Consider the following 27,244-nt stretch of genomic DNA (forward strand, 5'->3'; position numbering starts at 1 on the left):
AAAGGGGATGGGACGATGGGACAGGAGTGTGAACAGCAGTCCCTGAGTAAATACTCACTGAGTCGGTTTCTTGAGATTGGAGACAGAGGTAGAATGTCATAGCGAACAGTCTGATACTGGATAACCTGTGGGAGGAAGCAGAGGATCACCAGGTTAGACAGTCGCCTCCAACCCCAGTGTTCACTGAGAATGGGTCACAGTGCTGTACACCCACCCCCTACCCATCCCTACACCCCCTCCCTATCTCTATAACCCCCTACCCATCCTTACACCCCCTCCCTATCTCTGTAACCCCCTCCCTATCTCTGTAACCCCCTCCCTATCTCTATAACCCCCTACCCATCCTTACACCCCTTCCCTATCTCTGTAACCCCCTCCGGCCCCTACACTCCTTCCCTATCTCTGTCACCCCCTCCGGCCCCTACACCCCCTCCCTATCTCTGTCACCTCCTCCGGCCCCTACACCCCCCCCCCCGCCCCTACACCCCCTCCCTATCTCTGTCACCCCCTCCGGCCCCTACACCCCCTCCCTATCTCTGTAACCCCCTCCGGCCCCTACACTCCTTCCCTATCTCTGTCACCCCCTCCGGCCCCTACACCCCCTCCCTATCTCTGTAACCCCCTCCGGCCCCTACACTCCTTCCCTATCTCTGTCACCTCCTCCGGCCCCTACACCCCCTCCCGGCCCCTACACCCCCTCCCTATCTCTGTCACCCCCTCCGGCCCCTACACCCCCTCCCTATCTCTGTCACCCCCTCCGGCCCCTACACCCCCTCCCTATCTCTGTCACCCCCTCCATCCCCTACACCCCCTCCCTATCTCTGTCACCCCCTCCATCCCCTACACCCCCTCCCTATCTCTGTCACCTCCTCCGGCCCCTACACCCCCTCCCGGCCCCTACACCCCCTCCCTATCTCTGTCACCCCCTCCGGCCCCTACACCCCCTCCCTATCTCTGTCACCCCCTCCGGCCCCTACACCCCCTCCCTATCTCTGTCACCCCCTCCAGCCCCTCTCCCCCTCCCTGTGAGCTTTCCTGCCTCACTCCAGCTTGGGTCCTTCCTTAACCTGACACCCCTCAAACCAAACATGCCGTCCCTCCCATCAGGGCAAGGGACTGTGTGGGGTACAATGAGTGTGTGCAAGTGCGAGAGAGTGAGTGCGTGTGAGTGTGCGAGAGTATGAGCATGAGCGTGAGCGTGTGTGAGTGTGTGTATGAGTGTGTGTGTGAGTGTGTGTATGAGTGTGTGAGTGTGTGTGTGTGCGCGATCATGAGCGTGAGAGTGAGTGTGTGTGTGTGTGTGTGTGTGCGCGCGCGCGTGTGCGAGCATGAGTTGTGTGTGCGAGAGAGAGAGAGTGTGAGAGCGTGAGAGTGTGCGTGCGCGTGTGTGTGTGAGCGTGCGAGCATGAGAGTTGTGTGTGTGTGTGTGTGTGAGAGTGCGAGTGCGAGTGTGAGTGTGCGTGTGTGTGTGAGTGTGTGCGTGAGAGAGAGAGTGTGTGTGTGTGTGTGCGTGCGTGCGTGCATGAGAGAGAGTGAGAGTGTGAGCGTGAGCATGTGTGACCACACCGTACAGACCAGTATTTCCCAAATCACCATTTTCTCCAAGAGCTCAGCTAATTCCCCACTGGGCCCTCGATGGGAACACTGTCGGACATCAAACACTGATGGGAATTAGCAGCAGGTTATCCACTGGCTTCAAAGGAAAAGCCTCCCATTAAACTGGTCAGGAAAGAAATCCAACCCTGCATTTTACTAGCACCTTCACCAAGGTGCCTGGCAGCCAGTGAGGTGATGTATTGACCGTGTAGTTAGCTCATCAGAAACACAGCACGTGATTGGTGCAACACAAGCTCTCACAGAAACCAGCAGCTGATATGGATCTGCAAACATTGGACCAAGGCCCTTTCTTCACCTTTAATTAGTGAGTATCCGATCTTCAACATCCACCAGGGGTCTCAGATAAACACCCCATCACCACCAGAACAGCGCTCCCTCAGCACTGACCCTCCGACAGTGCGGCGCTCCCTCAGCACTGACCCTCCGACAGTGCGGCGCTCCCTCAGCACTGACCCTCCGACAGTGCGGCGCTCCCTCAGCACTGACCCTCCGACACTCCATCAACACTGACCCTCCGACAGTGCGGCGCTCCATCAACACTGACCCTCCGACAGTGCGGCGCTCCCTCAGCACTGACCCTCCGGCAGTGTCGCACTCCCTCAGCACTGACCCTCCGACAATGCAGCGCTCTCTCAGCACTGACCCTCCCACAGTGCGGCGCTCCCTCAGCACTGACCCTCCCACAGTGCAGCACTCCCTCAGCACTGACCCTCCCTCAGCACTGACCCTCTAGACAGTGCGGCGCTCCCTCAGCACTGACCATCCGACAGTGCAGCATTCCCTCAGCACTGACCATCCGACACTCCCTCAGCACTGACCATCCGACACTCCCTCAGCACTGACCCACCGACAGTGCGGCGCTCTCTAAGCTCTGACCCTCCAATAGCACTGCGCTCTAACTGACCATAAGACACGGGAACAGAAGTTAGGCCATTCAGCCCATCGAGCCTGCTCTGCCATTGAATCTTTGCTGATAAGTTTCCCAACCTCATTCTCCTGCTTCCTCCCCACAGCCCTTAATCCCTTCGATACTCAAGACCCTATCTACCTCCATCTTAAGTACCCTCAGCGACCTGGCCCCCACAGCCTCCTGGGGCAGTGAATCCCATCGATTCCCCGCTCTCTGGCTGAAGACATCTCTCCTTCTCTCTGTTCTAAAAGGCCTTCCCTTTCCCCTAAGGCTGTGCCCTCGGGTCCGAGTCTCTCCTACTGATGGAAACATCTTCCCAAAATCCTCTCTCTCCAGGCCATTCAGTATTCTGTATGTTTCAATTAGATTCCCCCCTCCCCAATCCTTCTAAACTCCAGGTATAGACCCAGAATCCTCAAACGTTCCTCATATGTTAAGCTTTTCATTCCTGGGACCAGACTCAGGAAGCTCCTCCGAACACTCTCCGGGGTCAGTACATCATTCCTGAGATACGGGGCCCAAAACTGCTCACAGTACTCCAAATGTGGTCTGGCCGGAGCCTTATACAGCCTCAGGTGCACATCCCCTGCTTTTATATTCAAGTCCTCTCAATATAAATGCCATCATTGTATTTGTCTTCCTAACCACTGACTCAACCTGCAAGTTCACCTTGAGAGAATTCTGGACTAGAACCCCTCCCCAAGTCTCTGCACTTCAGACTTTCTGAATTTGCTCCCCCTTTAGAAACCAGGCCGTGCCTCTATTTTAAAAATATGTTGCTGGAAAAGCGCAGCAGGTCAGGCAGCATCCAAGGAACAGGAGATTCGACGTTTCGGGCCCTGCTTCAGCCCTGCTCATGCCCGAAACGTCGAATCTCCTGTTCCTTGGATGCTGCCTGACCTGCTGCGCTTTTCCAGCAACACATTTTTCAGCTCTGATCTCCAGCATCTGCAGACCTCACTTTCTCCTCCTCCTGTGCCTCTATTTTCCCCACCAAGGGGCATGACCACTCACTATCCCTCAATGTACTCCATCTGCCACTTCTTTACCCACTCTCCCCAATCTGTCCAAATCCTCCTGCAGCTCCCTGCTTCCTCAATGCTCCCTTTCCCTCCAGCCGTCTTTGTATCAACGGCCAACTTCACCAGAATGCCCCCAGTTCCTTCATCTCGATCGTTACTAAGTGTAAACACTGAGTCGGATGGGCCGGGACTGTGTGAAGTCACAGAACCGTGCTGGGACCCACCCTGTGGGATTCAAGGGGACACACTGTCACAAAACTCCCCCCGGCTCGTTTCACCCTCTGCCAAGTGGCACCGTGCCAGGCCGGATTAGCCGCTGACCTTTGGCACTCGCTGCCGGTCACTGTCAATTCCTGGCAAGAGCTTGCCTGAGGGGTGAGCCAGCCCAAGTGGCACCTGTCCCTGTCAGACACTGCCGCTTGTAATGGGGCTGTGGGGACGTGTCAGCAGGGCTGGGGCTGGGGCTGGAAGGCAGGAGGACAGCTCCAAACAACAGGAATCTCCTGACCCCAAAACCAATCAGCAAGGCAGCTCCTCTGCCCGTACCCAGCCAGCATCAGAGCTCAGTGACAGACAGGGAAGGCAAAGGGACTGCTGGCTCTCATTCCAAAACTGTTAAAATAGGGAGGTTTCACTCAAATTATCCAGGGTACGCCACAGCGGGAGCACGGGGAAAGAGTGCTGGACCCCTTACGTTTCTTTTCCCCTCATTCACTGGATGACGGTGTCGCTGGGCAACCAGCATTTATTGCACTTCCCAGAGGGCAGTTCAGAGTCAACCATATTGCCGGGGGGTCAGGGGTCATGTGTAGGCCAGACCAGACCAGGGTGGCACTTTCCTCCCCCACCGAAAGAACGCGCGTGCTTTTTCCAACAATAGATTCCCGAAACCAAAAGAGAAAATGCTGGAAAATCTCAGCAGGTCTGGCAGTGTCTGGGAGGAGAGCAAAGAGCTGTCATTGCGAGTCTAACTGACCCTTTGTCAAAGGGTCCTGGTCATCACAGGCTCTGGACTGCAGATTTTTTTTTTAATTGAATTTAAATTCAAGCATCTGCCGTGCCAGGATTCAAACCCAGGTCCCCAAGATATTACCTGGCTCTTGGGGTTAAGAGTCCAGCGATAATACCACTTGGCCACTGCCTTCCCTACGACCGAGGGAAAGAGGGTCTGACGTTGTGGACGGTTCGCTGGATTACCAGCAGGAGTGGTGGGACAGTCCTGGGAGGAGAGGTTGTGCCTGCACTCGGAGTTTAGGAGAATGAGAGGCGACCTTATGGAGACATATACAGGATTCTCAGGGGAGATACAGAGTTGGTGAGGCCTGTTCTGGAATACCATGTCCCGTTCTGGCCACCCAGTGAGAGAAAGGATCTTATTAAACTGGAGAGGACTCCTTTCGATACTTCCAAGTTCGAGATTATATACAGAGGAAGACTACATTAATAGATAGTCTTTATAAATCAGACAGAGAACGTAATGTCTTACGACCAGTGGGGGCATCCTCCGTTAGTACTATATACCATTTGCTACATGATGGAGTCTCAGGAGACATGGATGACCTGCTTAAAACATGGGAGCAGGACTTGGGGCTAGAAATCTCTGAGGATATGTGGAATGACATTTGGGAAAATGCTAGAAGAATTACCATCTGTAACAGAACCCAGGCTATCCAACTAAAGATACTTCATAGGGCCCATATAGCTCCGGCTCGACTGACAAAATTTAAGGCAGGAGCATCTCCAATGTGTCCTAAATGCAAAATAGAGGTGGGCACTCTTGTACATTGTCTGTGGACTTGTCAGAAAATCCGCAGATACTGGACTAAAGTGGCAAGTACCCTGACAGAAATTTTAGGAACGGAAATTAGGGTGGACCCTGTATCTCTCCTTTTGGGCTTTTCGAACCTCTCATCTCTGGATATGCACGGGAAGAGACTATTTTCTATTCTCTCTTTCTGTGCAAGGAAAAATATTTTGGTGAACTGGGTGGCTGAGGGCCCCCCTGGACTTTCAAATTGGCACAGATTAATTATGGAATATATCCCCCTTGACTTCCTCACAAATATGGTGCACCGAAAGACTGAATTATTTTATAAAATATGGCAGCCCTTTTTGAATTATATAAATGCAGATATTTCGGCCATCCTAACAAGGGCTTTTATTTAGTGAAGATTTCAGACCGGGCTGCTCCGGGGCCCCTTGGGAGAGGAATCCTGCGCGGATACGGGTTTTATTATATTTGATGTTTATACATTCCGAGCATGTAAGAGACTTAGGTATACACTCTGGTCAGTTATAGGTTAGATTAGTAGAAAGTTGAGGTTTTTTTTCTTTCTTTTTTCGTTTCTTTTTTTTTCTTTTTTTGTTTTCTTTCTTTCTCTTTTCTTTGTTAAATTATGACTATTGTATATATGATTTAACTGTACATCAATGTTTGTATTTGAGTGTTTTGTTTATTTTTGTAAATTTGCAAAAATGTTAAATTTCCATAAAAATATCTACAAAAAAAAACTGGAGAGGACTCAGGAGAGATTTACAGCGAGTGACTGGGTACAGAAGGTGTGGGTTATAAAGAAAGGCCAGATGGGCTGGGAATTTTTTTTCCCCAAAGTGTAGAAAGTTGAGAGGTGACCGTCCGGAGGTTCATAAAATAACGAGGGTCATAGGTCAGGTTAACGGCAGTTGGCCTTTCCCACAGATGGGAGGCACGAGGGGGCACATATTTCAGAAGAGAGGAGACAGATTTAAACAAGACTCAAGGGACATTTTTTTTATTTGTACACAGAAGGTGGTTCAAGTGTGGAACAAACTTCCTGAGGAAGGGGTGGATGTGGGGACAATTACAACGTTTAAAAGGAAACTTTAGGAGGGGTATGGGTCAGGAGTAGGAAGGTGGGACTCGTCTGGTTTGGGATTCTGGTTGGAATGGGCTGGTCAGACCAAAGGGTGTGTTTCCGCGCTGGATGATGCTATGACGTGACGGTATAAATCTCTGAGTCAGGGGTTACACATTTATGACAGAAACGGAGGAATTTCCCCTCTCAGAGGGAGATTTTTTGCCACAGAGGACTGTCGAGGCTGGCTTCTTAAGAATTTAACCCTTTTTAAAAACAATATGGGAACCCCACCCCCTGCACGTTCCCCTCTGAGCCCCTCCCCATCCTGACTCGGAAATATATCGCCGTTCCCTCAGTGTGGCTGGGTCAGAATCCTGGGATTCCCTCCCTCAGGGACATTGTGGGTCTACCCTCCAGCACATGGACTGCAGCGGGTCAGGAAGGCAGCTCACCCCCACCTTCTCAAGGGGGGCAACTAGGGACGCGACAAGAAGTGCTGGGCCCAGCAACACCCACATCCCACAAAAATGATTTTTTTTAAAAAGTGAGGGTTATAGGGAAAAAGACAGGAAGGTGCACTGGAGGATGACGGGATTGGTCCTGATCCGGTCGAGTGATGGAGAAGATTGAACAGCCTACCACTGACCCTACACCCTCTGGTCTTCATTATCACTCTGGTCTGGCCATTCTCACTCTGATGTACATGGGAGCTTTTGCTGTGCACAAATTAGCTGCTGACCCTCCTGGATCAGAACACTGCTCTGATCCCCCTTAGTGCTCTCAGCTTCCCGAGTGAAAGGCGCTACCTGAATTCAGCTTCTCTGCCCTCACAGGGAAGCACCCGAGCTTGCTCAGTGTGCTGGAGGAGGCCTCCAGGGTATTTCCACACGGTGTGGGGGTGCAGGAGGGGCTGATCAGCTGGGTCACACGCACAATGTGCAGCTCGACTCAGGGGAGCTGCATTGGCAGCTGGAAAACCCCAAACACACCACACGGGGCTGAGAGAGGGAGAGAGAGAGAGAGAGAGAGAGAGAGACACAGAGAGACACACAGAGAGAGAGACACACACACACACACACAGAGAAAGACAGACAGAGACACACAGAGAAAGTGAGAGAGAGAGACAGAGAGAGAGAGACACACACACACACACAGAGACACAGAGAGAGAGACAGACAGAGAGAGAGACAGACAGAGAGAGAGACAGAGAGACAGACAGAGAGAGTAAGGGGGAGGGGGGGAGGTGGTGGGAGGGATAGGGAAGCTGGCTGCGTACTGGGAAGGGAATTGGACAGGGACAGAGAGAGCAGGAGACAGCCGGGGAAGGCCGCGTGAAGAACTGACATCCCACTGCAGGAATGGCCAGCACAGCGAAGGGAGTGCTGCACTGTCAGAGGGATGGGGCTCCTGGTAAGGCCACACTGCCTGTTCACATGGAGGAGGAAACAGGAGGGAAGCAGGGAGGTGCTGGGGTATGTTCCACCCAAACATCACAATGACAATTTATCCAGCAGCTCAGCTGTCTCCCTCTGTCTGGAAAAGGGCAGCCATCAATCCTGTGATTAGAACTCACAGTCTGGTAAAGACATCTCTCCCCTGACAGCTGTCCGAGAAATGAAGGGCTCCAGTTCCCCAAGTTACAATCAGCTCAGAGCTCAGCTCCTGATCACTGTCCCAGTGAGCCCTGGGTTAGGGGGGATTCCTGACCACTGTCCCAGTGAGCCCTGGGTTAGGGGGGATTCCTGACCACTGTCCCAGTGAGCCCTGGGTTAGGGAGGATTCCTGATCACTGTCCCAGTGAGCCCTGTGTTAGGTAGGATTCCTGATCACTGTCCCAGTGAGTCCTGGGTTAGGGAGGATCCTGATCACTGTCCCAGTGAGCCCTGGGTTAGGGAGGATTCCTGATCACTGTCCCAGTGAGTCCTGGGTTAGGGAGGATTCCTGCTCCAGATCACTGTCCCTGTGAGCCCTGGGTTAGGGAGGATTCCTGCTGCTGACCTGTTGGTATTCCTGAAAGTCCCGGGGATGTGGGATCTGACGGAAATGTGCAGAACACTCAGGAGAAGCCTACAAAGAGTCAGATTTTTAAATACCCCTTCGACATTAGGAAGAGCAGCCCGGCAGGTTTGACATCGAGAACACCACGTGTGAAAACACACGAATTTCAAAACCTCATTCCCCAGAGAGATCCAAAACACACAGATGAAGGAATACAGCAGTGGGGAATTCGGAAGTTGGGGAAGTACTGAGGGATAGCCCGAATGGTGGAAACCAGCCAGACCCGACACGGAATGTGATGTTGCACCAAAGAAAATCAGGGGCAGCAAACCCAGCTTCGCAATTTCAGCTTTCAGTGAAAGTTACATCCAGTACCATGCCCCAGTGTTATACAGGTGCAAATGTGTTATACAGGGACAGACCTGTCCCCACCAGCACTGTACCCCAGGGTTATACAGGGACAGACCTGTCCCCACCAGCACTGTACCCCAGTGTTATACAGTGACAGACCTGTGCCCACCAGCACTGTACCCCAGTGTTATACAGTGACAGACCTGTCCCCACCAGCACTGTACCCCAGGGTTATACAGTGACAGACCCTGTCCCCACCAGTACTGTACCCCAGTGTTATACAGTGACAGACCTGTCCCCACCAGCACTGTACCCCAGTGTTATACAATGACAGACCAGTCCCCACCAGTACTGTACCCCAGTGTTATACAGTAACAGATCTGTCCCCACCAGTACTGTACCCCAGTGTTATACAGGGACAGACCTGTCCCCACTAGTACTGTATCCCAGTGTTATACAGTGACAGACCTGTCCCGACCAGTACGGTACCCCAGTGTTATACAGTGACAGACCTGCCCCCGCCAGTACTGTACCCCAGTGTTATACTGCGACAGACCTGTCCCCACCAGTACTGTACCCCAGTGTTATACAGCGACAGACCTGTCCCCACCAGTACTGTACCCCAGTGTTATACAGTGACAGACCTGTCCCCACCAGTACTGTATCCCAGTGTTATACAGTGACAGACCTGCCCCCACCAGTACTGTACCCCAGTGTTATACAGTGACAGACCTGTGCCCACCAGTACTGTACCCCAGTGTTATAGTGACAGACCTGTTCCCACCAGAACAGTACCCCAGTGTTATACAGTGACAGACCTGTCCCCACCAGTACTGTACCCCAGTTTTATACAGCGACAGACCTGTACCCCAGTGTTATACAGTGAAAGACCTGTCCCCACCAGTACTGCACCCCAGTGTTACACAGTGACAGACCTGCCCCACCAGCACTGTACCCCAGTGTTACACAATGACAGACCAGTCCCCTCCAGTACAGTACCCCAGTGTTATACAGTGACAGACCAGTCCCCACCAGTACCGTACCCCAGTGTCATACTGCGACGGACCTGTCCCCACTAGTACTGTACCTCAGCCTTATTCAGGGACAGACCTGTCCCCACCAGTACTGTACCCCAGTGTTATACAGCGACAGACCTGTCCCCACCAGTACTGTATCCCAGTGTTATACAGGGACAGACCTGTCCCCACCAGTACTGTACCCCAGTGTTATACAGTGACAGACCAGTCCCCACCAGTACCGTACCCCAGTGTCATACTGCGACGGACCTGTCCCCACTAGTACTGTACCTCAGCCTTATTCAGGGACAGACCTGTCCCCACCAGTACTGTACCCCAGTGTTATACAGCGACAGACCTGTCCCCACCAGTACTGTATCCCAGTGTTATACAGGGACAGACCTGTCCCCACCAGTACTGTACCCCAGTGTTATACAGTGACTGACCTGTCCCCACCAGTACTGTACCCCAGTGTTATACAGTGACAGACCTGTGCCCACCAGTACTGTACCCCAGTGTTATAGTGACAGACCTGTTCCCACCAGAACAGTACCCCAGTGTTATACAGTGACAGACCTGTCCCCACCAGTACTGTACCCCAGTTTTATACAGCGACAGACCTGTACCCCAGTGTTATACAATGACAGACCAGTCCCCACCAGTACCGTACCCCAGTGTTATACAGTGACAGACCAGTCCCCACCAGCACTGTACCCCAGTGTTATACAATGACAGACCAGTCCCCACCAGTACCGTACCCCAGTGTTATACAATGACAGACCAGTCCCCACCAGTACTGTACCCCAGTGTTATACAGTGACAGACCAGTCCCCACCAGCAATGTACCCCAGTGTTATACAGTGACAGACCAGTCCCCTCCAGTACAGTACCCCAGTGTTATACAGTGACAGACCAGTCCCCACCAGTACCGTACCCCAGTGTCATACTGCGACAGACCTGTCCCCACTAGTACTGTACCTCAGCCTTATTCAGGGACAGACCTGTCCCCACCAGTACTGTACCCCAGTGTTATACAGCGACAGACCTGTCCCCACCAGTACTGTACACCAGCGACAGACCTGTCCACACCACAACAATCTACCAGTGTTATACAGTGACAGACCTGTCCCCACCAGTACTGTACACCACTGTTATACTGCGACAGACCTGTCCCCACCAGTACTGTACCCCAGTGTTATACAGCGACAGACCTGTCCCCACTAGTACTGTACCCCAGTGTTATACAGTAACAGACCTGTCCGCACCACAACAATATACCAGTGTTATACAGAGACAGACCTGTCCACACCAGCACTGTACCGGAGTACTATACAGCGACAGACCTGTCCCCACCAGTACTGTACCCCAGTGTTAGACAGTGACAGACCTGCCCCCACCAGTACTGTACACCAGTGTTATACAGTAACAGACCTATCCCCACCACAATAATATACCACTGTTACACAGAGACAGGCCTGTCCCCACCAGCACTGTACCCCAGTGTTATACAGTAACAGACCTATCCCCACCACAATAATATACCACTGTTACACAGAGACAGACCTGTCCCCACCAGCACTGTACCACAGTGTTATACAGTAACAGACCTGTCGCCACCAGTACTGTACACAAGTGACCGACCTGTCCACACCACAACAATACACCAATGTTATACAGAGACAGACCTGTCCCCACCAGTACTGTACCCGTGTTATACAGTGACAGAGCTGTCCCCACCAGTACTGTACCACACTCTTATACAGTGACAGACCTGTCCCCACCAGCACTGTACCGCAGTGTTATACAGGGACAGACCTGCCCCCACCAGTACTGAACCAGTGTTATACAGTGACAGGCCTGTCCCCACCAGCACTGTACCACACTCTTATACAGTGACAGACCTGTCCCCACCAGTACTGCACCCCAGTGTTATACAGTGACAGACCTGTCCCCACCAGTACTGTACCCTAGTGTTATACAGTGACAGACCTGTCCCCACCAGTACTGTACCCTAGTGTTATACAGTGACAGACCTGTCCCCACCAGTACTGCACCCCAGTGTCATACAGTGACAGACCTGTCCCCACCAGTACTGCACCCCAGTGTTATACAGTGACAGACCTGTCCCCACCAGTACTGCACCCGAGTGTTACACAGTGACAGACCTGCCCTCACCAGTACTGTACCCCAGTGTTATACAGTGACAGACCAGTCCCCTCCAGTACAGTACCCCAGTGTTATACAGGGACAGACCTGCCTCCACCAGTACTGTACCCCAGTGTTATACAGTGACAGACCTGTCCCCACCACAACTGTACCCCAGTGTTATACAGCGACAGACCTGACCCCACCACAACTGTACCCCAGTGTTATACAGTGACAGACCTGTCCCCACCACAACTGTACCCCAGTGTTATACAATGACAGATCAGTCCCCACCAGTACTGTACCCCAGTGTTATACAGTGACAGACCAGTCCCCACCAGCACTGTACCCCAGTGGTATACAATGACAGACCAGTCCCCACCAGTACCGTACCCCAGTGTAACACAGTGACAGACCAGTCCCCACCAGCACTGTACCCCAGTGGTATACAATGACAGACCAGTCCCCACCAGTACCGTACCCCAGTGTAACACAGTGACAGACCAGTCCCCACCAGCACTGTACCCCAGTGTTATACAATGACAGACCAGTCCCCACCAGTACCGTACCCCAGTGTTATACAGTGACAGACCTGTCCCCACCAGTACTGTCCCCGTGTTATACAGTGACAGACCTGTCCCCACCAGTACTGCACCCGAGTGTTACACAGTGACAGACCTGCCCTCACCAGTACCGTACCCCAGTGTTATACAGTGACAGACCAGTCCCCTCCAGTACAGTACCCCAGTGTTATACAGGAACAGACCTGCCTCCACCAGTACTGGACCTCAGTGTTATACAGTGACAGACCTGTCCCCACCACAACTGTACCCCAGTGTTATACAGCGACAGACCTGACCCAACCACAACTGTACCCCAGTGTTATACAGCGACAGACCAGTCCCCACCAGCACTGTACCCCAGTGTTATACAATGACAGACCAGTCCCCACCAGTACCGTACCCCAGTGTTACACAGAGACAGACCAGTCCCCACCAGTACCGTACCCCAGTGTTATACAGTGACAGACCAGTCCCCACCAGTACCGAACCCCAGTGTTATACAGCGACAGACCAGTCCCCACCAGTACTGTACACCAGCGACAGACCTGTCCACACCACGACAATCTACCAGTGTTATACAGTGACAGACCTGTCCCCACCAGCACTGTATCCCAGTGTTATACAGTGACACACCTGTCCCCACCAGCACTGTACACATGTTATACAGCGACAGACCTGTCCCCACCAGTACTGTACCCCAGTGTTATACAGTGACAGACCTGTCCCCACCAGTACTGTACCCCAGTGTTATACTTCGACAGACCTGTGCCCACCAGTACTGTACCCCAGTGTAATACAGGGACAGACCTGTCCCTACCAGTACTGTACCCCAGTGTAATACAGGGACAGACCTGTCCCTACCAGTACTGTACCCCAGTGTTATACAGTGACAGACCTGTCCCCACCAGCACTGTACCCGTGTTATACAGTAACAGACCTGTCCCCACCAGTACTGTACCACACGCTTATACAGTGACAGACCTGTCCCCACCAGCACTGTACACCAGCGACAGACATGTCCACACCACAACAATCTACCAGTGTTATACAGTGACAAACCTGCCCCCACCAGTACTGTACACCACTGTTATACTGCGGCAGACCTGCCCCCACTAGTACTGTACCTCAGCCTTATTCAGTGACATACCTGTTCCCACCAGTACTGTCCCCGTGTTATACAGTGACAGACCTAGCCACACCAGTACTGTACCCCAGTGTTATACAGCGACAGACCTGTCCCCACCAGTACTGTACCCCAGTGTTATACAGTGACAGACCTGTCTCCACCAGTACTGTACACCACTGTTATACTGCGACAGACCTGCCCCCACTGGTACTGTACCTCAGCCTTATTCAGGGACAGACCTGTCCCCACCAGTACTGTCCCCGTGTTATACAGTGACAGACCTAGCCACACCAGTACTGTACCCCAGTGTTATACAGCGACAGACCTGTCCCCACCAGTACTGTACCCCAGTGTTATACAGTGACAGACCTGTCTCCACCAGTACTGTACACCACTGTTATACTGCGACAGACCTGCCCCCACTAGTACTGTACCTCAGCCTTATTCAGGGACAGACCTGTCCCCACCAGTACTGTCCCCGTTTTATACAGTGACAGACCTATCCACACCAGTACTGTACCCCAGTGTTATACAGTGACAGACCTGTCCCCACAATTACTGTACCCCAGTGTTATACAGTGACAGACCTGTCCCCACCAGCACTGTACCCCAGTGTTATACAGTGACAGACCTGTCCCCACCAGTACTGTACACCAGCGACAGACCTGTCCACACCACAACAATCTACCAGTGTTATACAGTGACAGACCTGTCCCCACCAGTACTGTACCCCAGTGTTATACAGTGACAGACTGTATAACACAGGTACAGTACTGGTGGGGACAGGTCTGTCGCAGTATAACAGTGGTGTACAGTACTGGTGGGGACAGGTCTATCACTGTGTAACAATGGGGTGCAGTACTGGTGTGGACAGGTCTGTCACTGTATAACATGGGGACAGTACTGGTGGGGACAGGTCTGTCCCTGAATAAGGCTGAGGTTCAGTACTAGTGGGGACAGGTCTGTCGCAGTATAACACTGGGGTACAGTACTGGTGTGGACACCCCAGTGTTATACAGCGACTGACCTGTCCCCACCAGTACTGTACCCCAGTGTTATGCAGTGACAGACCTGTCCCCACCAGTACCGAACCCCAGTGTTATACAGCGACAGATCTGTCCCCACCAGTACTGTACACCAGCGACAGACCTGTCCACACCACAACAATCTACCAGTGTTATACAGTGACAGACTTGTCCCCACCAATACTGTACACCACTGTTATACTGCGACAGACCTGTCCCCACTAGTACTGTACCTCAGCCTTATTCAGGGACACACCTGTTCCCACCAGTATTGTCCCTGTGTTATACAGTGACAGCCCCAGCCCCACCAGTACTGCACCCCAGTGTTACACAGTGACAGACCTGTCCCCACCAGTACTGTACACCACTGTTATACTGCGACAGACCTGTATCCACTAGTACTGTACCTCAGCCTTATTCAGGGACAGACCTGTCCCCACCAGTACTGCACCCCAGTGTTATACAGTGACAGACCTGTCCCCACCAGTACTGTACCCTAGTGTTATACAGTGACAGACCTGTCCTCACCACAACTGTACCCCAGTGTTATACAGTGACAGACCAGTCCTCACCAGTACTGTACCACACTCTTATACTGCGACAGACCTGTCCCCACTAGTACTGTACCTCAGCCTTATTCAGGGACACACCTGTTCCCACCAGTATTGTCCCTGTGTTATACAGTGACAGCCCCAGCCCCACCAGTACTGCACCCCAGTGTTACACAGTGACAGACCTGTCCCCACCAGTACTGTACACCACTGTTATACTGCGACAGACCTGTATCCACTAGTACTGTACCTCAGCCTTATTCAGGGACAGACCTGTCCCCACCAGTACTGCACCCCAGTGTTATACAGTGACAGACCTGTCCCCACCAGTACTGTACACCACTGTTATACTGCGACAGACCTGTATCCACTAGTACTGTACCTCAGCCTTATTCAGGGACAGACCTGTCCCCACCAGTACCGAACCCCAGTGATATACAGTGACAGACCTGCCCCAACCAGTACTGTACACCAGCAACAGACCTGTCCACAACACAACAATCTACCAGTGTTATACAGTGACAGACCTGTCCCCACCAGTACTGTACACCACTGTTATACAGTGACAGACCTGTCCCCACCACTACTGTACCACAGTGTTATACAGAGACAGACCTGTCCCCACCAGTACTGTCCCCGTGTTATACAGTGACAGACCTGTCCCCACCAGTACTGTACACCACTGTTATACTGCGACAGACCTGTCCCCACTAGTACTGTACCTCAGCCTTATTCAGGGACAGACCTGTCCCCACCAGTACTGTCCCCATGTTATACAGTGACAGACCTGTCCACACCAGTACTGTACCCCAGTGTTATACAGCGACAGACCTGTCCACACCAGTACTGTACCCATGTTATACAGTGACAGACCTGTCCACACCAGTACTGTACCCCAGTGTTATACAGCGACAGACCTGTCCCCACCAGTACTGTACACCACTGTTATACTGCGACAGACATGTCCCCACCAGCACTGTACCACAGTGTTATACAGTAACAGAACTGTCCCCACCACAACAATATACCACTGTTATACAGAGACAGACCTGTCCCCACCAGCACTGTACCGGAGTACTATACAGCGACAGGCCTGTCCCCACCAGCACTGTACCCGTATTATACAGCGACAGGCCTGTCGCAACCAGCACTGTACCACAGTATTATACAGAGACAGACCTGTCCCCACCAGTACTGTACCCCAGTGTTATACAGTGACAGACCTGTCCCAAACAGTACTGTACCCCAGTGTTATACAGTGACAGACCTGTCGCCACCAGCACTGTACCCCAGCCTTATACAGTGACAGACTTGTCCCCACCAGTACTGTACACCGGTGTTATACAATGACAGACCTGACCCACAAGTACTGTACCCCAGTGTTATACAGGGACAGACCTGTCCCCACCAGTTCTGTACCCCAGTGTTATACAATAACAGACCTAACCCCACTAGTACTGTACCACAGTCTTATACAGGGACAGACCGGTCCCCACCAGTACTGTACACCAGTGTAAGGCAGCGACAGCCCAGTCCCCACCAGCACTGTACCACAGTCTTATACAGGGACAGACCGGTCCCCACCAGTACTGTACACCAGTGTAAGGCAGCGACAGCCCAGTCCCCACCAGCTCTGTACCACAGTCTTATACAGTGACAGACCTGTCCCCACCAGCACTGTACCACAGTCTTATACAGGGACAGACCAGTCCCCACCAGTACTGTACCTCAGTGTTATACAGTGACAGACCTGTCCCCACTAGTACAGTACCTCAGCCTTATTCAGTGACAGACCTGTCCCCAGCAGTACTGTCCCCCTGTGTTATACAGTGACAGACCTATCCACACCAGTACTGTCCCCCAGTGTTATACAGTGACACACCTGTGCCCACCAGCACTGTACCCCAGTGTTATACAGAGGCAGACCTGTCCCCACTAATACTGTGCCCCAGTGTTATACAGCGACAGACCTGTCCCCACCAGTACTGCCCCCCAGTGTTATACAGAGACAGACCTGATCCCACCACAACTGTACCCCAGTGTTATACAGGAACAGACCCTGCCCACACCAGTACTGTACCCCAGTGTTATACAGGAACAGACCCTGCCCACACCAGTTCTGTACCCCAGTGTTATACAGTAACAGACCTAACCCCACTAGTACTGTACCCCAGTGTTATACAGGGACAGACCAGTCCCCACCAGCACTGTACCCCAGTGTTATACAGTGACAGACCAGTCCCCACCAGAACCGTACCCCAGTGTTAAAACAGTGACAGACCTGTCCCAAACAGTACTGTACCCCAGTGTTATACAGTGACAGACCTGTCCCCACCAGTACTGTACACCGGTGTTATACAGTGACAGACCTGTCCCCACCAGCACTATACCACAGTCTTATACAGGGACAGGCGTGTCCCCACCAGCACTGTACCCCAGTGTTATACAGCGACAGACCTGTCCCCACTAGTACTGCCCCCCCAGTGTTATACAGTGACAGACCTGTCCCCACCAGTACTGTACACCAGTGACAGACCTGTACACACCAGTACTGTACACCGGTGTTATACAGGGACAGACCTGTCCCAACCAGTACTGTACCCCAGCCTTATACAGTGACAGACTTGTCCCCACCAGCACTGTACCCCAGTGTTATACAGAGGCAGACCTGTCCCCACTAATACTGTGCCCCAGTGTTATACAGCGACAGACCTGTCCCCACCAGTAATGTACCCCAGTGTTATACTGCGACAGACCTGTCCCCACGAGCATTGTACCCCAGTGTTATACAGTGACAGACCTGTCGCCACCAGCATTGTACCCCAGCGTTATACATGGACAGACCTGTCCCCTCTAGTACTGTACCCCTGTCTTTTTCAGTGACAGCCTGTCCCTACCAGTTCTGTACCAGTGTAATACAGTGACAGACCTGTCCCCACCAGTATTGTATCCCTGCGTTTTACAGTGACAGGCCTGTCCCCGCCAGTACTGCACCCCAGTGTTATACAGCGACAGACCTGTCCCAACCAGTACTGTACACCAGCGACAGACCTGTCCACACCACAACAATCTACCAGTGTTATACAGTGACAGACCTGTCCCCACCAGCACTGTACCCCAGTGTTATCCACTGACAGACCTGTCCACACCACAACAATGTACCAGTGTTATAAATAGACAGACCTGTCCCCAGCAGTACTGCACCCCAGTGTTATACTGCGACAGACCTGTCCCCACTAGTACTGTACCTCAGCCTTATTCAGTGACAGACCTATCCACACCAGCACTGTACCCAGTGTTATACAGTGACAGATCTGTCCCCATTAATACTGTACCCCAGTGTTATACAGTGACACACCTGTCCCCACCACTACCATACCGCAGTGTTATACAGCAACAGACCTGTCCCCACCAGTACTGTACCCCTGTGTTATACAGTGACAGACCTGCCCCCACCAGTACTGTACACCAGTGTTATAGTGACAGACCTGTCCCCACCAGAACAGTACCCCAGTGTTATACAATGACAGACCTGTCCCCACCAGTACTGTACCCCGGTGTTATACTGCGACAGACCTGTTCCCACAATTACTGTACCCCAGTGTTATACAGGGACAGACCTGTCCCCACCAGTACTGTCAACCCAGTGTTATACACTGACAGACCTGTCCCTACCAGTAGTGTACCCCAGTGTTATACTGCGACAGACCTGTCCCCACAATTACTGTAACCCAGTGTTATACAGGGACAAACCTGTCCCCACCAGTACTGTATCCCAGTGTTATACAGTGACAGAACTGTACCCCCCAGCACTGTCCCCCAGTACAATACAGTGACAGACCTGTTCCCACAAGTACTGTACACCAGCGACAGACCTGTCCACACCACAACAATATACCAGTGTTATACAGTGACACACCTGTCCCCACCACTACCGTACCCCAGTGTTATACAGCGACAGACCTGTCGCCACCAGTACTGTACCCCAGTGTTATACAGTAACAGACCTATCCTCACCACAATATACCAGCGTTATACAGTGACAGACCTGTGCCCACCAGTACTGTACCCCAGTGCTATACAGTGACAGACCTGTCCCCACCAGTACTGTAGCCCAGTGTTATACAGTGACAGACCTGACCCCACCAGTACTGTAGCCCAGTGTTATACAGTGACAGACCTGACCCCACCACAACTGTACCCCAGTGTTATACAATGTCAGATCAGTCCCCACCAGTACTGTACCCCAGTGTTATATAGGAACAGACCCTGCCCACACCAGTTCTGTACCCCAGTGTTATACAGTAACAGACCTAACCCCACTAGTACTGTACCCCAGTGTTATACAGCGACAGACCAGTCCCCACCAGCACTGTACCATAGTCTTATACAGTGACAGACCTGTCCCCACCAGTACTATACCCCAGTGTTATACAGTGACAGACCAGTCCCCACCAGTACCGTACCCCAGTGTTAAACAGTGACAGACCTGTCCCAAACAGTACTGTACCCCAGTGTTATACAGTGACAGACCTATCCCCACCAGTACTGTACACCGGTGTTATACAGTGACAGACCTGTCCCCACCAGCACTATACCACAGTCTTATACAGGGACAGGCGTGTCCCCACCAGCACTGTACCCCAGTGTTATACAGTAACAGACCTATCCCCACCACAACAATATACCAGTGTTATACAGTGACAGACCTATCCACACCAGTACTGTACCCCAGTGTTATCCACTGACAGACCTGTCCCCACCAGTACTGCCCCCCCAGTGGTATACAGGGACAGACCTGTCCCCACCAGTATAGCACCCCAGAGTTATACTGTGACAGACCGGACCCCACTACAACTGTACCCCAGTGTTATACAATGACAGACCTGTCCCAAACAGTACTGTACCCCAGTACTATGCAGTGACAGACCAGTCCCCACCAGTACCGTACCCCAGTGTTATACAGTGACAGACCTGTCCCAAACAGTACTGTACCCCAGTACTATGCAGCGACAGACCTGTCCCCACCAGTACTGTACACCAACGACAGACCTGTCCACACCACAACAATCTACCCGTGTTATACAGTGACAGACCTGTCCCCACTAGTACTGTACCCGTCTTTTTCAGTGACAGACCTGTCCCTACCAGTTCTGTACCAGTGTTATACAGTGACAGACCTGTCCCCACCAGTACTGTACCCCAGTGTTATACAGTGACAGACCAGTCCCCACCAGCACTGTACCCCAGTGTTATACAATGACAGACCTGTCCCCACTAGTACTGTACACCGGTGTTATACTGCGACAGACCTGTCCCCACGAGCATTGTACCCCAGTGTTATACAGTGACAGACCTGTCGCCACCAGCATTGTACCCCAGCGTTATACATGGACAGACCTGTCCCCTCTAGTACTGTACCCCTGTCTTTTTCAGTGACAGCCTGTCCCTACCAGTTCTGTACCAGTGTAATACAGTGACAGACCTGTCCCCACCAGTATTGTATCCCTGCGTTTTACAGTGACAGGCCTGTCCCCACCAGTACTGTACCCCAGTGTTATACAGCGACAGACCTGTCCCAACCAGTACTGTACACCAGCGACAGACCTGTCCACACCACAACAATCTACCAGTGTTATACAGTGACAGACCTGTCCCCACCAGCACTGTACCCCAGTGTTATCCACTGACAGACCTGTCCACACCACAACAATGTACCAGTGTTATAAATAGACAGACCTATCCCCAGCAGTACTGCACCCCAGTGTTATACTGCGACAGACCTGTCCCCACTAGTACTGTACCTCAGCCTTATTCAGTGACAGACCTGTCCCCACCAGTACTGTACCCCTGTTATACAGTGACAGACCTATCCACACCAGCACAGTACCCAGTGTTATACAGTGACAGATCTGTCCCCACCAGTACTGTACCCCTGTGTTATACAGTGACACACCTGTCCCCACCAGCACTGTACCCGTGTAATACAGTGACAGACCTGTCCCCAAAAGTAGTGTACCCCAGTGTTATACAGTGACAAACCTATCCTCACCAGTACTGTACTCCAGTGTAATACAGTGACAGACCTGTCCCCACCAGTACTGTACCCCAGCGTTATAGTGACAGACCTGTCCCCACCAGTATTGTACACCAGTGTAATAGTGACAGACCTGTCCCCACCAGAACAGTACCCCAGTGTTATACAGCGACATACCGGTCCCCACCAGTACTGTACCCCAGTGTTATACAGTGACAGACCTGTCCCCACCAGCACTGTACCCCAGCGTTATACAGTGACACACCTGTCCCCACCAGTACTGTTCTCCAGTGTTATACACTAACAGACCTGTCCCCACCAGTAATGCACCCCAGTGTTATACTGCGACAGACCTGTTCCCACAATTACTGTACCCCAGTGTTATACAGGGACAGACCTGTCCCCACCAGTACTGTACCCGTGTTATACAATGACAGACCTGTCCCCACCAGTACTGTCAACCCAGTGTTATACAGTGACAGACCTGTCCCCACCAGTACTGTACCCCTGTGTTATACTGCGACAGACCTGTCCCCACAATTACTGTAACCCAGTGTTATACAGGGACAGACCTGGCCCCACCAGTACTGTATCCCAGTGTTATACAGTGACAGACCTGTACCCCCCAGCACTGTCCCCCAGTACAATACAGCGACAGACCTGTTCCCACAAGTACTGTACACCAGCGACAGACCTGTCCGCACCACAACAATATACCAGTGTTATAGTGACACACCTGTCCCCACCACTACCGTACCCCAGTGTTATACAGTGACAGACCTGTCCCCACCAGCACTGTACCCAAGTGTTATACAGCGACAGACCTGTCGCCACCAGTACTGTACCCCAGTGTTATACAGTAACAGACCTATCCCCACCACAACAATATACCAGCGTTATACAGTGACAGACCTGTGCCCACCAGTACTGTACCCCAGTGTTATACAGTGACAGACCCGTCCCCACCAGTACTGTATCCCAGTGTTTTTCAGTGACACACCTGTCCCCACCAGCACTGTACCTGAGTACTATACAGCAACAGACCTGTCCCCACCAGTAAAGTATCCCAGTGTTATACAGGGACAGACCTGTCCCTGCCAGTACAGCACCCCAGTATTATACAGTGACAGATCTGTCCCCACCAGTACTGTACCCCAGTGTTATACAGTGACAGACCTGTCGCCACCAGCACTGTACACCAGCGACAGACCTGTCCACACCACAACAATACACCAGTGTTATAAAGAGACAGACCTGTCCCCACCAGTTCTGTACCTCAGTGTTATACAGTAACAGACCTGTCCCCACCACTACAATACCCCAGTGTTATACAGCGACAGACCTGTCCCCACCAGCACTGTACCCCAGTGTTATACAGTGAAACACCTATCCCCACCAATACTGTACCTCAGCCTTATTCAGTTACAGACCTGTCCCCACCAGCACTGTACCCCAGTGTTATACAGTGACAGACCTGTCCCCACCAGCACTGTACCCCTGTGTTATACAGTGACAGACCTGTCCCCAGCAGTACTGTACACCACTGTTATACTACGACAGACCTGTCCCCACCGGCACAGTACCCCAGTGTTATCCACTGACAGACCTGTCCCCACCAGTACCGTACCCCAGTGTTATACAGTGACAGACCTGTCCCCACCAGCACTGTACCCCAGTGATATCCACTGACAGACCTGTCCCCACCAGTACTGTCCCCCACTGTTATACTGCGACAGACCTGTCCCCACAATTACTGTACCCCAGTGTTATACAGTAACAGACCTGACCCCACCACTACAATATACCAGTGTTATACAGAGACAGACCTGACCCCACCAGTACTGCACCCCAGTGTTATACAGTAACAGACCTATCCCCACCACAACAATATACCAGCGTTATACAGTGACAGACCTGTGCCCACCACTACTGTACCCCAGTGTTATACAGTGACACACCTGTCCCCACCAGCACTGCACCCCAGTGTTATACAGTGACAGACCTGTCCCCACCAGTACTGTACCCCAGTGTTATACAGTGACAGACCTGTCCCCACCAGCACTGTATCCCAGTGTTATACAGTGACAGATCTGTCCCCACCAGTACTGTACACCAGCGATAGACCTGTCCACACCACAACAATATGCCAGTGTTATACAGTGACACACCGGTCCCCACCACTACCATACCCTAGTGTTATACACTGACAGACCTGTCCCCACCAGTACTGTAACCCAGTGTTATACAGGGACAGACCTGTCCCCACAATTACTGTACCCCAGTGTTATACAGGGACAGACCTGTCCCCACCAGTACTGTAACCCAGTGTTATACAGGGACAGACCTGTCCCCACCAGTACTGTATCCCAGTGTTATACAGTGACAGACCTGTACCCCCCAGCACTGTCCCCCAGTACAATACAGCGACAGACCTGTTCCCACAAGTACTGTACACCAGCGACAGACCTGTCCGCACCACAACAATATACCAGTGTTATAGTGACACACCTGTCCCCACCACTACCGTACCCCAGTGTTATACAGTGACAGACCTGTCGCCACCAGTACTGTACCCCAGTGTTATACAGTAACAGACCTATCCCCACCACAACAATATACCAGCGTTATACAGTGACAGACCTGTGCCCACCAGTACTGTACCCCAGTGTTATACAGTGACAGACCCGTCCCCACCAGTACTGTATCCCAGTGTTTTTCAGTGACACACCTGTCCCCACCATAACCATACCCCAGTGTTATACAGTGACACACCTGTCCCCACCAGCACTGTACCTGAGTCTATACAGCAACAGACCTGTCCCCACCAGTACTGTACCCCAGTGTTATACAGCAACAGACCTGTCCCCACCAGTAAAGTATCCCAGTGTTATACAGGGACAGACCTGTCCCCACCAGCACAGCACCCCAGTATTATACAGTGACAGACCTGTCCCCACCAGTACTGTCCCCCACTGTTATACTGCGACAGACCTGTCCCCACAATTACTGTACCCCAGTGTTATACAGTAACAGACCTGACCCCACCACTACAATATACCAGTGTTATACAGAGACAGACCTGACCCCACCAGTACTGTACCCCAGTGTTATACAGTAACAGACCTGTCCACACCACAACAATACACCAGTGTTATAAAGAGACAGACCTGTCCCCACCAGTTCTGTACCTCAGTGTTATACAGTAACAGACCTGTCCCCACCACTACAATACCCCAGTGTCATACAGCGACAGACCTGTCCCCACCAGCACTGTACCCCAGTGTTATACAGTGAAACACCTATCCCCACCAGTACTGTACCTCAGCCTTATTCAGTTACAGACCTGTCCCCACCAGCACTGTACCCCAGTGTTATACAGTGACAGACCTGTCCCCACCAGCACTGTACCCCAGTGTTATCCACTGACAGACCTGTCCCCATCAGTACTGTCCCCCAGTGTTATACTGCGACAGACCTGCCCCCACAATTACTGTACCCCAGTGTTATACAGTGACACACCTGTCCCCACCAGCACTGTACCCCAGTGTTATACAGTGACAGACCTGTCCCCACCAGTACTGTAACCCAGTGTTATACAGGGACAGACCTGTCCCCACCAGTACTGTATCCCAGTGTTATACAGTGACAGACCTGTACCCCCCAGCACTGTCCCCCAGTACAATACAGCGACAGACCTGTTCCCACAAGTACTGTACACCAGCGACAGACCTGTCCGCACCACAACAATATACCAGTGTTATAGTGACACACCTGTCCCCACCACTACCGTACCCCAGTGTTATACAGTGACAGACCTGTCCCCACCAGCACTGTACCCAAGTGTTATACAGCGACAGACCTGTCGCCACCAGTACTGTACCCCAGTGTTATACAGTAACAGACCTATCCCCACCACAACAATATACCAGCGTTATACAGTGACAGACCTGTGCCCACCACTACTGTACCCCAGTGTTATACAGTGACAGACCTGTCCCCACCAGCACTGTACCCCAGCGTTATACAGAGACACACCTGTCCCCACCAGCACTGCACCCCAGTGTTATACAGTGACAGACCTGTCCTCACCAGTACTGTACCCCAGTGTTATACAGTGACAGACCTGTCCCCACCAGTACTGTACACCACTGTTATACTGCGACAGACCTGTCCCCACTAGTACTGTACCCCAGTGTTATACAGTGACAGACCTGCCCCACAATTACTGTACCCCAGTGTTATACAGGGACAGACCTGTCCCCAGCAGTACTGTACCCCACTGTTATACAGAGGCAGACATGTCCCCAGCAGCACTGTACCCATGTTATACAGAGACAGACCTGTCCCCACCACTACCATACCCCAGTGTTATACAGCGACAGACCTGTCCCCACCAGGACTGTACCCCAGCGTTATAGAGAGACAGACCTGTCCCCACCAGTACTGTACCCCAGTGTTATACAGTGACAGACCTTTCCCCACCAGTACTGTACCCCAGTGTCATACAGTGACAGACCTGTCGCCACTATTACTGTACACCAGTGTTATACAGTGACAGACCTGTCCCCACCAGTACTGTACCCCAGTGTTATACAGTGTCAGACCTGTCCCCACCGCTACCATACCCCAGGGTTATACAGAGACAGACCTGTGCCCACCACTACTGTACCCCAGTGTTATACAGTGACAGACCTGTCCCCACCAGCACTGTACCCCAGCGTTATACAGAGACACACCTGTCCCCACCAGCACTGCACCCCAGTGTTATACAGTGACAGACCTGTCCTCACCAGTACTGTACCCCAGTGTTATACAGTGACAGACCTGTCCCCACCAGTACTGTACACCACTGTTATACTGCGACAGACCTGTCCCCACTAGTACTGTACCCCAGTGTTATACAGTGACAGACCTGCCCCACAATTACTGTACCCCAGTGTTATACAGGGACAGACCTGTCCCCAGCAGTACTGTACCCCACTGTTATACAGAGGCAGACATGTCCCCAGCAGCACTGTACCCATGTTATACAGAGACAGACCTGTCCCCACCACTACCATACCCCAGTGTTATACAGCGACAGACCTGTCCCCACCAGGACTGTACCCCAGCGTTATAGAGAGACAGACCTGTCCCCACCAGTACTGTACCCCAGTGTTATACAGTGACAGACCTTTCCCCACCAGTACTGTACCCCAGTGTCATACAGTGACAGACCTGTCGCCACTATTACTGTACACCAGTGTTATACAGTGACAGACCTGTCCCCACCAGTACTGTACCCCAGTGTTATACAGTGTCAGACCTGTCCCCACCGCTACCATACCCCAGGGTTATACAGAGACAGACCTGTCCCCACCAGTACTGTACCCCAGTGTTATACAGTGACAGACCGGTCCCCACCAGTACTGTACCCCAGTGTTATACAGTGACAGACCTGTCCTCACCAGTACTGTACCCCAGTGTTATACAGTGACAAACCAGTCCCCATCAGCACTGTACCCCAGTGTTATACAGTGACAGACCTGTCCTCACCAGTACTGTACCCCAGCCAAATACAGTGACTGACCTGTCCCCACCAGTACTGTAGCCCAATGCTATACAGTGACAGACCTGTCCCCACCAGTATTGTACTCCAGTGCTATACAGTGAGAGACCTGTCCCCACCAGTACTGTACCCCAGCATTATACAGTGACAGACCTGTCCCCACCATTCCTGTACCCCGGTGTTATATAGGGACAGACCTGTCCCCACCAGTACTGTCCCCAGTGTTATACAGCGACAGACCTGTCCCCACCAGTACTGTACCCCAGTGTTATACAGTGACAGATCTGTCTCGACCAGTACTGTACCCCAGTGTTACACAGTGGCAGACCTGTCGCCACCAGCACTGTACACCAGCGACAGACCTGTCCACACCACAACAATGTACCAGTGCTATAAAGAGACAGACCTGTCCTCACCAGTAGTGTACACCAGTGTTATTCAGTGACAGACCTGTCCCCAGCAGTACTGTACCCCACTGTTATACAGAGGCAGACTTGT

General features: G+C 52.2%; 1 protein-coding gene across 1 annotated transcript in view; it reads right to left on the minus strand.

The window, feature by feature from the left end:
* Positions 1 to 27,244, minus strand: part of LOC132835195 (CTD nuclear envelope phosphatase 1B-like) — a 41,810-nt gene that overhangs the window by 12,822 nt on the left and 1,744 nt on the right. The window contains exon 2 of the mRNA XM_060854560.1: positions 59 to 125. Within this exon, the coding sequence (XP_060710543.1) occupies positions 59 to 125 (67 nt within the window). The remainder of the gene's footprint in view (positions 1 to 58; positions 126 to 27,244) is intronic.

This window comes from Hemiscyllium ocellatum, chromosome 44, assembly GCF_020745735.1.
Source record: "Hemiscyllium ocellatum isolate sHemOce1 chromosome 44, sHemOce1.pat.X.cur, whole genome shotgun sequence".
NCBI classification, from domain to species: Eukaryota; Metazoa; Chordata; class Chondrichthyes; order Orectolobiformes; family Hemiscylliidae; genus Hemiscyllium; species Hemiscyllium ocellatum.